At 39.6% G+C, this 16,845-nt stretch overlaps 1 protein-coding gene across 1 annotated transcript in view; it reads left to right on the top strand.

The window, feature by feature from the left end:
• Positions 1–16,845, top strand: part of STAG1 (STAG1 cohesin complex component) — a 158,089-nt gene that overhangs the window by 83,201 nt on the left and 58,043 nt on the right. Inside the window, exons 6-9 of the mRNA XM_056499180.1 lie at positions 3,796–3,872; positions 6,766–6,970; positions 9,635–9,786; positions 13,758–13,831. Coding sequence (XP_056355155.1) covers positions 3,796–3,872; positions 6,766–6,970; positions 9,635–9,786; positions 13,758–13,831 — 508 coding nt within the window. The remainder of the gene's footprint in view (positions 1–3,795; positions 3,873–6,765; positions 6,971–9,634; positions 9,787–13,757; positions 13,832–16,845) is intronic.

Here is a 16,845-nt window from a genome sequence, read left to right as displayed (position 1 = left end):
CACCATCCATCCTCACAAATGCTTTATTAAACTTACCCTCTCTTGGCAGTATCAGTTAAGTTCTGGTGCTGTGGTACCCAATATTGACTTTGAGCTAATACAAAAGAGCACACTGTGTTTTTCTTGTACTTTCTTGGGCAAATCTCCTTGTGTCTACTTCTCAATGCCTCTATAAATCTTTCTCCTGTTCTTCCAGTTTGTGTGTTTGAGACATCAGTCTAATCAGTTACCATGAATTTAAGGTACCACAATTAGTCCTCTTTGGCAGGAGACTGTGGGCTTGTTTCATACCCATTTACCTCAGTCTTGAGCTGCAATTTTCCCACTGCTTTTCTTGCAGTTTACTCAGTGTGGGCAGGTGGTCCAAAAGAGAAGGGATGAAATTGTTTCTGTAGCTTTGGTGAATAAAAGTCCCAAGGATGAAAACTGACCATATACTATAGGCAGTATCCTCCATAGTATATAATTTATTGCCATCAGCAGTTTAGATTTCAGGAGTAAATGACTGTGGGCTGCTGGAACTGATGTTTCTCTCATCCAATTTTTCCTATAGAAATCCCTGAGCTGCTTTGTGCAGGAGGCCGTTGGAGTGTGGCACTTGGTGTGATGGTGTTCCCTGATTGCCCACAGTGGTCAGTGCCAGTACCTCCTGTTTGCAGCAGGAAAGGCAGTCATGGGACCACCCACATCCCAAGGGTAACCCTCTTTAACTCTTGGTAGTAAAGGCTGGTTGTTGCCCAGACTTGAGGGCTTAAGCATCCTGTAAAACTCTTGGAGATCTTTATTGCTGCTTTGCTTCTACAGCGCTTACTAATAAAACTGGTTATTCTTCTCACCCTAAATACATGTTTTCAAGCCACTGAGTCCACAATGCGTTATATCTCCCAGAAATACCATATCTGGTTTTGTTTTCAGTTTAATGTTTTTTAAGGTGTATTCATCCAGTTCTGTAAAGTCCCCTTTAGTCTCTCTTCTCTTCACTTCTCTCATTGAAATTAGGTTTTGTTCTCTGTTTGGATTTTTCTTTTCACTACTAAAGGCCATGTTGGGTGCTGTGATTTTTCACAAATTATATGGATACCTGTTTAAGCTGAAAGTTAAACTGGAATTTGGTCATTAAGGAAATATACTTACATGTCGGTGAGAAGACCTTTTAAAACACAATGTATATGAATAGGTTTGAACTGAGAACTTGGTCCTGAAGTAAAATAGGCTTCTCAATTTTTAATGGATTAAGGCAATTTCAATTCTCTTCACTAAGTACAGAATGAGAGCTTCATGGCAGAGGTAAAACTCGGCTTAGGAGAGGACATGGAGCGACCTTGAGTAAAGTAAAGACTTCACGGAAGCATGCCACTCCAATTGTACTTTATAGATAATTTGTTGCATTTTAAGGATTCACCTGAAAATGGGAAAGTTTTGTTTTTTACTAATTATAAAAATTATGAGTTTGAATAGTGTCGACAGACCATTGCAGTGCTGAAATGTTGTGGTGACACCATAAAATCTGAGCAAAGCCTTCATAGCATACTTACAGCTTTAAATGAGTTTGCCAGAAAAACAAATGGTGCTGTGCTGTGGTTGGGTGGAGAGGTGGTGAAAGGAAAAGCAGTCAGGCCAGAGCCACTGCCTACTGCCAGATAAACAGAAACACTCCTTGTGCTTTCCATGACTTCTGTTAACTAGGTCCTGAAAAGTGGGAGAAAGAATGGGGCAGGACAGTGAGTAAGTGCTGTTCTCCACTGCAAGCACTTGCTGAGACTCCCATGGCAGTGTGGAGCTCTTGCCCACTCTGGCAGCCCTGGGAGATGGCAGGAGTGTGTCTCATTGTGTGCACAAAGATCCCAAAGAACTGCACCATTGTTTGTTGGAAGGTGTTGGAGCATCTCCCCAGCCTGACCTCTGACACCTCTGCATGGGATCAGTAATACCCTCCGAGTGCCCAGGGAGCAATGGTGCTCTCTCAGTTCTCATGCAAGGTAAACAAGGCTGGCTGTGACTGTAGGGAAACAAGGCTATGGCAGGTTATTAAAAAACTCCATAAATGGATAAGAATAAAATTAGAATCAGGGCTATGAACCAGTAAAATAGCAAAGGTCAGTAGATTACTCTTTGACTGATGGGTGTGCTGCCAGTGGGAAGAGCAGCAGACACTAGCATGCCGTGAGAGAAAGGGACATTCCTGCAGCAGAGGGCATTTGCAATAGTACCTGCCAGCTGTTCTGGGACATCCTGGGAATCTGCTTCATTTGGCCAAAACAAACTTTCAGGATTGAGGGAAAGATTAAAATATATCTGCATGTACAGATTATTTCCAAGCTGAGAAAATACATTTTCAGTTGTCATATGGTGATATCCTCTTGGGTTCCTGGTTTTATGTTGATATGTCACATTAGTAATTGTTAATGATATGGAAATTACCATGCACAAATTTAAATTGCCATTGTCAGAACTGAGGTTGACAGTATTATCCAGTATGAAATAGATAACAAATATTATTTCATGAAGAAGCAAAGGCAATTCAAGAAATCGATATCTCATTTGCTTTGTAAAACTGTGCCTGTCCTAGCATAGAGAGACTTGGTGTGCTCTAACTGTACTTGCATGTTTTGAAATGCATATATTTCTGATGCTCTTTTTTAAAGGAATAAAATACCAGAATTAAAATATTTGCATAATATTTAGTATGTTTAAATTATCTTTGTTTATCCTTTGTAGAGTGACAATACTGTTAGCTGTTAAGCTGCTTCTATTATGTTCTGAATTTCTGAAGCCATGCAGTGGATCATGAATCCAGTTGAACTTTTTGCAAAAGCTGAGTGACTTACTCTTTGTAACATTAATGATGTTGGGATGGATTTTGTAGCTCTGCAGTTTGCTTAATTTTTCTGAATTTCCTCCATTAACAAAAGAAGATTGTGAAGTGATGAAGAGAAGATCATGCAGCAGCAGCAAAAGAAAATCTTTGTGTTGCCCTGGGTTATATGGTCAGATATTTAGATATTATTGCCTCTGCAACTAGACACTATGTCAGAATATTTTATTTGTATACTGTATGAATTTTGATCAAGACACAGGAATCTTTGTTTATAGCTATTGTGTTGTTATATTTTCAATTTTGGTAGCTTTGTTTGATTTCCAATGAAAAATTAATCCTATCAACTCCAGTGTTCAAGTAACAAGGAGGAGCTGGAAATCTACATCAAAGAAGAACAGAGATACAGAGATACAGTTGCCGCTTCTGGTGCTGAAGTGGCTCACATCTTGGCTGAGCCCTTCGGAGCCTTTGGGTTTGGAAAACGTGCCTGAGTCAATAAATCATGGTGGTCCTGAGCTGAGCAGTGTGAAAACTCCCAGTGGGTGCATAGAAAACATGGGTCTCTGTCATCCAGGGCATTCAGCATGGAAAGTGCAGAACCACCAGGAATGGCTGTGGAACTGAAAGATGATGCTCATTGGATTTTGCACACAAAATTGAAAGCCTTGGGCAGCTGCACATGTGACACGAGTCCTCCATAGCTATTACTGCTTTATCCCACATGGCTTCGGTGCAAAGAGTGAGAGGATGGAAAATGGTACTAATTCCTCATTATAAAGCACATTACAGAACAGATGAGTTTTTTTTCCCTACTTCTTTAAGAGGCAGCCTTTTTCAAGCTATTCTTGTTATTTTTGCACTCTTCATACTCTTATATATATCACTGAACTGTTTGTTTAGTAGCAGAAAAACATTGATATTTTGATGTAGCAAAACCATGTTATGTTAATTTCTTTTGTTCTTTCATTACATTACAGGTACAGTAAGAATTGAAATGTTCAGGAACATGCAAAATGCAGAAATCATAAGAAAAATGACAGAAGAATTTGATGAGGTAGAGTATACAAATAGTTGTTTGAAGCATATATATTACCATATACTTCTGGTTTAAATTAAAATTGCAGCAGCCAGTGGATAAATAATGTCTCAGTATGGGAAACTGCACTGACAAGCAAAGCAGTGACTTCGGCTGTTGGATGTGGAGTAACAGGGCAGAGAGAAGTTCATCAGAACAGGTGGGAAGAGGAACTGGAGAACTCTCATCCCTCTGAGAGTGGTGGTGGATTCTGAGCGCTGAACTTCAGCTCTTGGGAGTGCCATCATACAACAAAGAGCTCCAGATTCCTGACACATCAGATTCATGAGACAGCATTACAGCATTCTGCTCTGTTTTCTCTGTGCAAATTCATCTTTTGTGCATTTTAAATGGCAATTTAAACCAAATAGGAACTTGACATGAAAATTACCATTTTGGTACAGTGATACAGAAAGAAATACTCTTTCAAAAGATCTGAGCATTTTGTTTGAAACAAGTAAATTACAATTCAGACTGGGTATCTTCTGTCAAAATAAACATGTTCCTAATGGTGAATGCTTTTCAGCTTTGAGATTTTTGAAGTGTGTTTTCTTTGATTTTTGGTGTGTAAAAAGCCAAATATTCTAAATGTTTGTTTTGTTTAGTGAGGAAAACTAAAGTTGGAGCAGGAGTTTCTGTAGGACAGCAGTGTCTCTGACCAGTTCTAAATGAAATGCCAAGACTGTGATTGAGAAAATTAAGCAGGAAAATAATAAATACAATAAATGCTTTTTTTCAGGATGTACTTATTCACTATTTCCTTCTTTGCAAAGGCCTTGAACAACAAAATGTTTCAGTAAATGCCTGACTACAGCCAAAGGAGTGATTGTCCCATAGTTGATGAAGAAAGTATTTTTCAAAAACACCTTTTTAAAAGCTGTCAAAGTTTTTTCTCAGAGGAGGAAAAAGCCTCTTCATATGAATGTACTTGAGAGCAGCATCTCTCAGAGTTACAGTTACTGGTCTTTCTTTCTCCATTACCTAAAATTTTTCAGAGCTACTATAGTTCTAAAAAAATATCAGTTCTAGCTTCTGCTTTAATGTTTGAATGGATTTATGAGGGAATTTATGGGGCTTACTATAAAAACATAAAACTGTGAGTCCTAGGCTGCAACCCAGTGAGTATTTTGAAATCTGGAATAAACTATTGGCATTTCACCTGTAATAGCTCCCCCAGTACCCCAGAAATCCCATTGTTCCATGAGTGCTGCAGGAATCAGCTGGCTGCCAGCCTGAATTTTGCATTTATGGCAGGGATTGAAGTATTGATTTTCCTCCTCACAAATGGAAAAATTCTTGTGCAGGATTTAAACCATGGAAATAATGTTGTTCACAAAGTTCACTTTGGGACAGGGAATTCCATGGACGTCCGTTGGCTGCACTGTTTGGCTGCTTGGGAGTACAGGTGTTTTGTAGGTGAATTCCCTCATAATTCTTGTGCTAGAGTTGGCAGGTGAACAAAGACTTGATTTACTTTGAATTTTCTAAGCACTGGGCCATGAAGTATTATGTCAGTATCACTGTTGTATCACTATTTTTTTGTGTTCAAGAATAAAGGATCCATTGTAAGTTTATTCTTTCAATTTCAGCCAGATGAGGTGTTCATGGTACAGTCTTCACAGGCTTTTCAAAAGAGTTGTCTGATATGTACTTGCAGGTTAAAAATGCACAACACTTCAGATTATGAGGATCTGTTCCAAAAGACTGCATATGCACACACCTCGAGAAAGCATATGTTATGTACCAAAGTTCATGTACATGTAGAGATCTCTCAGGTTATTTTGGTGTGGTTGAAATGGGTGTGATTAAGTTAAATGTGATGGCTAAAGGGTTTTCTATAGGGGAATGTTGTTTAGGAAGTTTAGGTTCAGGGTGTTTAATTGCATCTCCTCTGTGCTGATGTTCCTGCCTTTGCATGTTTTAGTCTGGGTGATAAGTCTTGAGGAGGAAAGTATTTGTTCCTCACAAAACCACAGAAAAATGTGTACAAATGGATGTAACTTTGGTACTACTAACTTCTTATCCTGAGAGATTCAGGATGGAACATTCCTGCCTTGATGTTCTGTATACTCTAGAATTGGCTTACAAATCAAGTGGTCAGGCAGATGTATACTTAGGCCTTTTCACTGAGGGGGAAAAAGCATTTTCTGATTGTGGGGGGCAGTGTCCCTGTAATGCAGTATATACAGTGAATGTAGTAATAGCAGACCTGGGGAGGTGTTAAATGAACGTGCCTAGTCCAATCTTGTAATAATTTTTTGAAGATGAAATGTGTGAATCTGTAGTAAAATTTCCAGTACTGCTATCAGAAAGCAAGTTTTACCCATAGATAAAGTCTGCATTTACAAGATAAAATAGGGCAGTGTTTGCTTTTTGATAAGGAAACTGTAAGCTTGAGTAAACCATACTCAACTGTAAGCTTGAGCAAAGCAAAGTTTGGGAGGAGGGGCAGCCAGCTGATTAGAATATTAACTTGGAGTTGAAATGAGGATGGAAAGTGACACAAACTGACAATCACACAAGCCTTTCTTTAGGTTTTGACCTTAAATACTTTGAAATATTCCTGTCTCATCCTTTGCTCCCAATTTTTGGCTGAGGATACAAGGAAAAGAATTGAGTCTTGATACTTATTTTGACTATACAGAGCCAATACTGCAAGTGGAAAGCAGGTTACAGTGATGTCTTTGCAAAAGTGGTTTTGTGCCATTGAGCCAAAGAATGATGTGTTGTTTTATTTCTTATTCTCCCCTGCCTTGAAGAAACAAGATGATATTTAGTTTAGAACCATAGACCACAATGGCTACACCAGCATTAAAATAAATTAAACGAGGATGCCTTTAATACTTGATCTTTTTCTTCTGTTGTTTTGCAGGACAGTGGTGATTATCCCCTGACCATGCCTGGGCCTCAGTGGAAGAAGTTCCGCTCCAACTTCTGCGAGTTCATCGGGGTGCTGATCCGGCAGTGCCAGTACAGCATCATCTACGACGAGTACATGATGGACACGGTGATCTCGCTGCTCACCGGCCTCTCCGACTCGCAGGTCCGCGCCTTCCGGCACACCAGCACCCTGGCTGGTGAGTGAGCTGCGCTGCTTATCCTCTGCGACAAGTACTTGTCATTTGCATTGAGTTGGACCCTGACTGACATTAAAACTGTGCAAAGCTTCATCAAATCCAAGTACCACATATGGTACAACTATACTTAAAATATTCCTTTTTTATTTGGAAAGTTGTGTGCTGAGACACTTAGGGATTCCTGTCATCCCCAGGGCCTCCAGTGAATCCTGAGAATCAGAAGTGGCATGCTTATGTCTTGGATTTTGTTATTAATTGTTCACTTGTTGTACAGAATGTTGGAGTAATTTTATATTTTAGAGTATAAATTTATTCTAAGGAAGTATCAGGACAATTGTATTATCAAAGAGTTTCCATTCACCAGAAAAAATAATCTGTGCCTTAACTCTGGAGAAGCATAAGGTTTGGGATTACTGGGCCATGCTTGCAGGGCTCCCTGTCTTCTGCCTGCAGCCTTGCAGTGCAACTGCCTCACCTAAGGGAAGCCGTGGGTGTATCATTAGATAGAAACGGGCTTTCCTTATGTGTTTCATCACACCTGTATGAGATGTCTCCTCTAAGAGGGATGAATTGCTCTCCACAAGGAGCTATTTTTCTCAGTTACAAATCGCTACCAGGGTGGCTGGCTTGGGTTTAGGTGTCTACAGCTGGTCATGTCAGGTGGTAAGAAATCCATCTTATTGCAAGGTTCATAGATCATGCCAGATATTTGAAACTCTTACAGCAGACATTTGTCATAATCTGAATGTTTGTATGGCCAGTATTTATTAATATTTAGTCTTTCTACCATAGCCTCATACACATTTTTTTCAGTTTCAAGTGTACTGATACCCAGTGTTAAACAAATACAATCAGAATTTATTTAAAATTTCATCTCTTGTTATGAATCCAAGCAAGAGGCAGATTTCCAATGATATTGAAAAAACAACTCCAGATTTGAGTGGATTTTGATTTAAAAACCCAAACCCAAACCCTTCAACACACAGTGACTGAACTACTTTGGAAGTGCATTCCCTTGTGTTCTTCACCATACTTAGCAATGGGATGCTAAAACCATGAATTATACAGGCTTAAGCTTCCAGGTTTGGAGTTTCCTCTTCAAATTCAGTATTCCAAGGTGAGCACTGTTTGAGCCTTAGATAACCTGCTGGAAATCTATGCCTGTTATTTAAACTGTATTCCCTTCCATCTGATGCTGTCTGCAGCACTGGGTGGTTTTGATTTGCTGTTTGCTCAGACTGTAGTTGATTGGTTCATAGGGAAGAGTTCATGGAGTGAGGTCTGCACTCTGATCCATGGAGTTGATTGGTCCATCTCTGCATGGGGCAGATGTTTGGAAAGTATGAGGGACTTGATTAAAAGGCAGGAAACAGAAGCAGTCATTATTACAGTCATTTCCCAAGACAGGTGCTCTGTAGAAGGAAGAGTTTCTACAGTTTGGAATGATTTCTGTAGCTAGAAACTTGCAGCAAGAATGAGCTGAAGCTAAAGCTGAGGTTCATCACAAATGACTGCAGTTATTTCAGCCAGTGCTCACTTCTTGCATTTATGACACATTTATCTTACATTGCATCATGAATGGGAGCTGCCAAAGATCTTGGCATTTGCCAGTGATAGTACATGCAATTTATTTATTTATTCATTTGTTTGTTGTAACAAGCTTGAGGCTTTGCTTTGATTCTACAAATTTCCTTCAAGCTGTTTTTAGCACATTTAGTTGTGTTGCAGCCCCAAAGAGAAGAGCTCAGCATGATGCCATGGAGCTCAGTCTTGATAAAGTTTTTGAAAATCTACATATGGACTGGCATTTCTTCTTAAAGGAGTGTTTGTAGGTCCTTGTTTTCAGTTTTCCTGTATGCTAGTCAGTTGGAATGAGAGATGATTCACTGTAGGAAGAAGAACCTGTAGGTTATCAGTGTATAGCAGTGTAAATCAACCCAAGTAGCCTCTCTTCTCCATTTGTGTGGTTGCTTTTCTACCTTGAAGGAATGCTGCATATTTAGATGAGCATGCAAAGAGAATGTGATAGTTTGTTGCATTATTTTGCTGCTTTTTCAATATTGTAAAATGTGTTGTACTATGTAACCACACAGAACTTGAGAAAGAACCTTATTAAAGTTTTTTGTAAAAATAAATTTTAGTACTGAAAAGCAGACACGAACAATATAATATCCAGCATGTGTGCTAATAAAAATTTCATTTTATATGGCTGTACAGCTGACTTTAGAGCAGTGTCAGACCTGCATTCAGAGAAGCTGTGCTGTGGTCCCTTGTGACCTGAGCCATCCTCAGCAGCCTTTGGTTAAGGTCACCCTTAGTATGGAGTCACCTGTGCTGGCACCCCTCTGTGCAGAAATGGCTGTAACTCCCCAGCAGCTGCCTTTATGGTGCCCTGATGCTGCAGCCTCACTGCTGGCTCCCTGGTGTCCTCAGAGCTTGTCTGGAGAAGACAGCAAGGAGCACTGCCTGCAGCTCAGTGTGGGGTATAGACTCTGCTTTCAGACCATGGGTCAATGACCTGGGTATTGTTTGGGTGGAAGTGCCTTTCCAGATGGCTGTGCCATGGTTGAGAGAATTTTTGCTGTGAGTATGGATTTGCTGAGGAGGTATTTTCTGAGCTCTGACTACAGGTAAAGAGTCATAATCTGTCTTGTGCCTTTGCAGCTATGAAGCTTATGACTGCTCTTGTGAATGTTGCCTTAAACCTGAGCATTCATCAGGACAATACACAGAGGCAGTATGAAGCTGAGAGAAACAAAATGATTGGCAAAAGAGCTAATGAAAGATTGGAGCTGCTGCTTCAGAAAAGAAAAGAGGCAAGTGGAAAGAGATTTTTTTTCCTGGTTCATATTCATTCCCTCCAACAGAAAGCCCAGGGTGGTTTGTGACATGAGTACCACAGTGAGAAAGAGCTTAGCTCTGCAGTGGTGTTTGTGTGATCTGAAGCACACTACTTAAATCCTGTACTGCCACATTCAGTTGAGTTTGTGGTGCTGTTCTGCACTCGAAGGAGAATTCTCAGACTTCTGTCTATGAGCAGGTAGAAAGTCTCAAAAGCAGTCATTGTTCTGATGATGCAGAAATAATCTGACAAGAGGATCACACATTCCCTCCCTGCACTGCCCTGTTTTCCTCTTGATCACTACAGTTATTCCACAGTGTCTCATTAGTATTTCTTTTTTAGCTGCTTTCAGGAAACACTGGAGTTGAGGCTATAGCACCTGTTCTCAGGGAGAAGGAGCTAGGGAGACATTAAAGTTGCCTTTAGTAAGTACCAGTCTGGCATTAGGTGAGAAAAACTATTAGAAGATTTCTGTAATCAACCCTAAATAAAGTATTATATCACAGGAAATTTCAGTTTTAGAGGTGTACTTAAAATCTAAAGATGAAAAGTAGAAAATTAATACACGTACGCCCAAACAACCATAATGTGTAAAAAGATGCCAAGTAAAACTCATAAGAGAAATTGAAAAATCAAAGTTTGTATGGTTTGGATTTAAATTTATGATTTTAAAAATATTAGTTTTGGATTTTCTCCACCACTGTTTTAGTCTATGGCAATTAAGGATGTTTGGGTGCTTTGCCTGTGTGCACCTTGAATTCCTTTAAGTGTAACTGATTCAGAATTGTTTAACTTTGTAATCTTTGTCTGGGGATAATTAAAATTACCCATTTTTATTTAACCCCTATATCTGTAGCACAACGTTTTTTGGTTTTCATAATTCTTGAAATTAAGATACAATGGAAGAACAATCTCACCTGCCCAAACTTAGAGAAATATTTTTAATTAAATATTAAATTGAATGTGAGTTCTAAAGCATTTTGGAAAGCAAAAAACTGGAACAGAGTTTGTATTCCACATTTGTTGATTGTTGCTTAGAATTTGCAGAGGGCAAAGGCATTGATTGCACTGATTTCTTTGGGCTGGTGGCTCTGTGGCTGGGGACTCTCTGTGCCCATTTCCCTAGCTGTTCTTTCAGAGCTGCAGGACGTCCTCTCTCTGAGGAGCTGTAGCAAGGATGCCCAGGCTGCACAGGGCTGGGGAGCCTTGACAGGAGAAGGAGCATTTCTTAGTCCTTACCTTTCTCTCTGTGTGTTCAGGGGCTCTCATTCCACTGCTCATGACAGCTGAGCAAAGCATTTCCAGGTCGAGTATGTCCATGTGGTTAAGCACACCGGAGCACCTGGGCAGAAGAGATCTGTGAGGATTAGATGGCTTAATGCACTGTGTAAGAATTCCTGACATAATATACATGTATATTCCTAGTGTTTAAATAAACTGAATTGACAGTGGCATTCTATGCTGGCACTTTCTCAGTTGATTCTTGGATGAAGTGCCATCCTAACAACCCCTCCTGAGCACCAAACATGTGCATGTGTTGGTCTTCCTGAGCTGATAGAGGGAGAGTTCACCAACTGAGTGTGCCTAGTTAGTCTGAAGCAGAGGAGGTGCAGCACTTCTGAAGTGTTTCATTCTCATGCCATTATCTGCAGGCCTGGTGGGGAGCCATGCATGGAGCCCTATCTTATCTATGAGATTTTTCAGCTCAAGTAGATGATTTATTTAGCAATATGCCACAAAGCAGAGAAAGCTGTCTTTTTAGTATCTGCCAGTAGTAATTCAAATTTTGTGCTTGACATACATGTTTTTTTAAGCTTCCAAACCTGCTTGCAGAGTCAACAAGAAAATGTTTCCCTAATTTTTTCCCTCTGTTTAAGAGGGAGAGTGTCAAATCATTTTTGCATTGGTAAGAGCAGGAGTCCCAGGACACAGATGCTCTCTCAAGATGCTTGAAATTAAGCCTCAGATTCAAGTGCATGGTTTAAAAAACTTGAAAGTGTAGAAAGCAAATTAGAGTTTCAGAGAAAATTCATTACTGAATCTAAAATACATTTGAGAATTGTATCCTTTAAAGGTTAGTACACAGAGGTAAAAGGGATCTCACATGGATCTGAGTCTCTGATTCTGCTTCTACACCAGCTGTGCCCCAGCACATGGATACTTGTACCAGATGATAATTTACCATGTTTATAGTGCACTGTGAATTCTGCGCAGAACAGGGAGGAAGCCATCCGTGCTATCCCTTCATCTGTGCTGCTTCAGTCCTACCTGTTTTCTGATGTGGTTTTATACCAAGAAATCATTCCCTGAGTTTTCTGTGAGTTTCTTCTTCCAGGGCCCTTGTAGTTTTTCAGAAAGCCTTCTGAGGCTTCTTGGTTTGTTCTCATCCTTATTTACTGCACAGTCTGTGCTAGGCTGTCTCTACCCCCATGTTGCTGTGGATGTTTCCCTGCCTGTAGCCTGTGGAGTCATCCAGCTGAGGAGTGATCAGGAACTCTCCCCTCTGGGTTATGAATTTTCAAACAAGCATTTAGTCTGTGCATATTTGGGTTGAGCTGCTGCTGCAAATAGTGTTTTTCCCAGAGGCTGTGTCTAAATATTCTTGGTTCATGTATGCAGAGCTGGTGTGGACCCAGCTCTTCCCTTTGTACATAATCCCTTTTACTGTGAAATTAGTTTCTTTAGCAGGCTTTTGACAATTTAGTCAAGAGCCCTCAATGCCTTGGTTTCTCCAAATGCAAAATGGAGAGACGCTTTAGTGAACTGGGAGGCTTTACTCCTCAGTTCTGAAGCTACTTCAGCTTGTACCTGGAAGATGCAGTAGAAATATTTGGCTGAAAAATAGAAGCCCTTAGGTAAAAGTGTTTCAGAGCTCATGCCATGCAGTAGGTCAAACCAGCTGATCCCAATTTTGCCTCTGGTTTTAAAACTTTTTATCTATTAAATATATACATCCATAATCATACAGGTTTAATTATTTTATGCATATGTGCACTCTACTAGCAAGGCTGTGTTGTGGTTTTCATACTGTGAGAATGTGGGCAAATTTACATTCCCACACTGTGGTGCTGTGCTTGGACTGTAATGAACACCTTGATGGAAGAATGATGGCTGCTCCAAAAGCTGATTGGATAAAATTGGTGCCATCTTATTAACAAAGCTGCATTTAGGTGTAATTAAGTTATACTTAGTTTAGTTCAAGATCTGACAGTATGAGAATACTGTAATTAATTCCAAGTTGTGTTAACATATTAATTGACACAAGGTAAGCTTCCCATAGTACTTGCAAAACATTCTCATATTACCCAGGAAGTGAAAAGATTTTTAAGAAAACGCTCTTATTTATAAAAGCATTCTCCTAACACCTTTACATTTGGAGTTGGGTTTGGTTTCTTGCAGACTAAGGCCTGGATGTTAGTATTGCTCTGGTCCTGGAAGTCTTCCTCCTTCTGAAACCCAGTTATTGTGGGTGCTGAATTCAAGCAACTGACAGTCTTTTACTTAAGACTGAGAACATCTTCAACTCCTTTCCTTAAATAGAACATTAATTTTTTCAAAACTAATTTGTAACCAGCTTTATTTCTGCAGCTGTCATTCACTCAGCTTGTTTCCCTGTGAATACAACACTGCTGAAATTACAGTACACATTGTCTCTACTTGTCTCATTTTCAGTACCAGAAGTTGATTACTTCAAAAAACTAGTTTGAGAGACTAAATTGATATTTGTAGCGAATGTTAATTTTCTTCCATTAAGACATTGCATATATAAATGTAAATATTTATATGTATATGCACACAATATAGGCATGTGCTGAAAAAGCAGAAATGGTGAATTTACTCAAGTGGTCTTCTAAGGTCTTTAAAGGTTTCCCAATAGGGAATTGTAGAATACCAAATTATAATAAGCAATGATCTTTTATTTATTTTGTGTTTTGTTTTTCACAGCTACAAGAAAACCAAGATGAAATCGAAAATATGATGAACTCTATTTTTAAGGGTATATTTGTTCATAGATACCGGTAAGAAAATGCATGTTCCAGAAGGCTCTGCTAACAAAGTGTGGTCATAAGAAAAGTCAAGGGCAGTTTCTGGGTTGATTTTCTTCTGATGTAATATTCTAGGTGCTGCAAGATCACTGTCAAAAACACTTGAAGTTATGGAAGAATATACAAATTGTAACCTCTGTTAATTACTCAGTAGAGCCATCCACACAACTTTCTTTTGATCAGTGGACGGCTTTAAAGGGTTGTAGGAAACATGGGCATTGAATCTTTGCATTTTGAAAAGAAAAGTTGTCCATGTTGGGAGCACAAAAATGACATATCTTAAGAATAATCAAATAATTATTGCATATCACAGGATAGCAGTTGTCCTCCAGCCTGCATTTCCTTTTGTATGTCTTGGGTGTAAAGAGAAAATTTGGAATATGGTTTACCAGAGAGCAGTAGTCTTTTAAAATAGATTTAAGGTTGTTGTGCATCACAAGATGCCTCAGAGCATCTGCATCACCTTTTAACCAGCTCTTTAAATGTTAATTGACTTGCTGAAATCAAAAGATGAAATTCAAGGGTACTGAGCTATGCTGTTAACCTTTCACCTTTCAGTTCTGCTTTAGAGGTTTATAATTTATGGAATCTTTTAGGAAAATGGCAGGAAAAAAAGGGTGTATGAGAAGAGGGTTAGAAGGTGAAGAGGAACCCATAGTTCAGTTGGACAGAGAGATGATGGTAATTTGGAGAAAAGCATGCAGGAAACCGGGAAGGTGCTTGTGCCGACAGATGTGTGAGTATGAGCAGCACACTGGGGTTGGAGAGTGACTCCTCAATACCTGAGCGTGGAAAGTTCATGGTTTGTGGTCAGGAAGCTTTGAGCTGCTTGGCAGCAGGAGGATGGCTATGCAGAGCCAGAAGGTAAATGAGTGTGCTAGATCAGTGTAGCACTCACATCATTTTGTTAGGAGAGCAGCTTTCATGGCATAGGTAAAAAAGCTGAAGGAATTAAATTCTAAGAGTGTTTCCATTTCTATCCCTTCAGAACTTAGTGTATCAAACAAAACATTGCTTTAAAATATCCTCTTAGTAGTTCATGCTCTTGCATGGGGTTGGAAAAAGACTCAGCCTTTTAGTGGTCTGCATTCCAGTGCTTTTGCTTTTTCTTTTGAAATCCTCCTTTTGTAGAAAAGTTTCTTTTCATGCCTTCTGCCACCACTAGTAAAGACCTGATTTTGTTGATGTTGCTGTAAAAAAGGAGAGGCCAAATAAATAAACTCCATCCATGCCCTGGAAAAAGGTGCCCATAGTGGCCCTGTTAGACCAGTGGGGAATTGACTGAAATCAGGCAGATGGTGGCACCACTTGTGCTACTATTCAGAGGGGTCGGGAGGAATCTGTTCCCACCCTGCCCCCAGAGCCACCTGTGTGAGCACAGCCATCCCTGACCTTCTGGGGAGCCCCAAAGAGTCTCTTACAAGATACACAAACTGTGAGTAATGGTGCACCACAGAGAGCACAGAGTGAGACTCCTGTGCTCACAGCTGGACACGAAAACACAACTAACTGACAAGAAAGCCCAGGGAGGATAAAATGTAAAGGATTTTGAACTATTATCCATTTTTGTAACTTCTTAATTTCTTGAACCTTCCTTCTGTCAAATAGTGCCAATTATTTATAAATTTCACATAGGCCTTAGACTATGCACAAATGGTGATGATTTGGAAAAATGTTACTTTAGTTATTCCCAGAGAATAAGTCCCATCCTTCAGAATGATTCAGACTCAGCCACAGTGATTCATGCTTAGTGACCTTTGTAGCTTAACTAACAAGTCCTTGACCTAAACAAAACCCCTGAAATGGTTTCATTCAGAATGTGTCTTCCAACAAGTGTTGCAATCTTCTTTCCGTAGATTGGCTTCCAGTTTACTGGAAGATTTCAGTGCTCACTTCTCTCATCAAGAAAAAGAAATATATTTGCAGAAATAGCTAAATAGTTTTCTAGGTATAATGTTAGTCTGGTGTGAACAGCAGATTTGGTCAAAAACTGACATATTCTTAATAAGCATGTAGGAAATATACCCACCTCACTGCATGTTGTCCTTTCACCTTCCTCAGCTATTTGTGGTCATTAAGTTTCTGTGGCTTTATGATGTATTTGGTTGTCCAGTGGTTTTTTTTTATCCTTTTCTTAAAAAAACCTTAAAAAGGGGTTTGAAACTTTTTTTTTTTTGTTGGACTGAAGTCAAAAGCTGAAAATTGCTTGCAAAGTATATGTGTATGAAATAAACAGAGGGAAGGTCTATTTCTTCATTTCAGTTGTCTCATATCAGAGATGACTGAATCTGAGATAATTGCCTCATCACTGCTCAGATGTAATGAGTATTTATAAAATGTTCATCCCTCTGAACTGTTAAAGGTTTGGCTCTTTCCCTGCCTAACACTTAGCATGTGTGTCCAGACACATTCCCCTCTTAGAGGGTAGGATCTCAGATTTCAGTCCTACTGCATAGTATCTTTTTTGTTTTGAGTGCCTAAAGACATTTTCCTCCAGGTGTGACCATCTAGAAAAACAGAACTGTTGAAGTTTTAGTTTATGGCAGACCAGAATAGGGATCCTCACACTGATGGACACAGTGGGTGTGAGAATTTATGCAGGGCATGAGCCTGTCCTGAGGTAATGTTTTGTCAGTACTGGCAAATAAGATAAACCTTGTCAACTCTAGATGGCATTGCCATTTTTATGGAGAAGATGCTTCTGTCTCCTTCTGCGGTGTTCCTTGCCTGCTACAGAGTAAATAGGATTGTGGTGACAAGTTATGGGAATTCCACTGTTGGAAACAAGGCATGGCAAAAAGGGAGAAGGGGTTATTGGATGGCAGTTTGGTGAAGAAGCACAAACCAGTCAGCAAAGGGAAATAAAACCTAAACCAAACCAGAGAAAAATCCCTCTCCCTGCGCCCTAAATGCGTTATCCTAAGGAGGCAAGATGTACCTTTCAGGTGATAAGGGAATGCATTATGGCTTTAGGTATGTTTGAAAAA

The sequence above is a fragment of the Oenanthe melanoleuca genome, chromosome 9 (assembly GCF_029582105.1).
Source record: "Oenanthe melanoleuca isolate GR-GAL-2019-014 chromosome 9, OMel1.0, whole genome shotgun sequence".
Taxonomy (NCBI): Eukaryota; Metazoa; Chordata; class Aves; order Passeriformes; family Muscicapidae; genus Oenanthe; species Oenanthe melanoleuca.
Note: the sequence above shows the minus strand (reverse complement) of the source record. Positions and strands in the feature narration are given on the sequence as shown.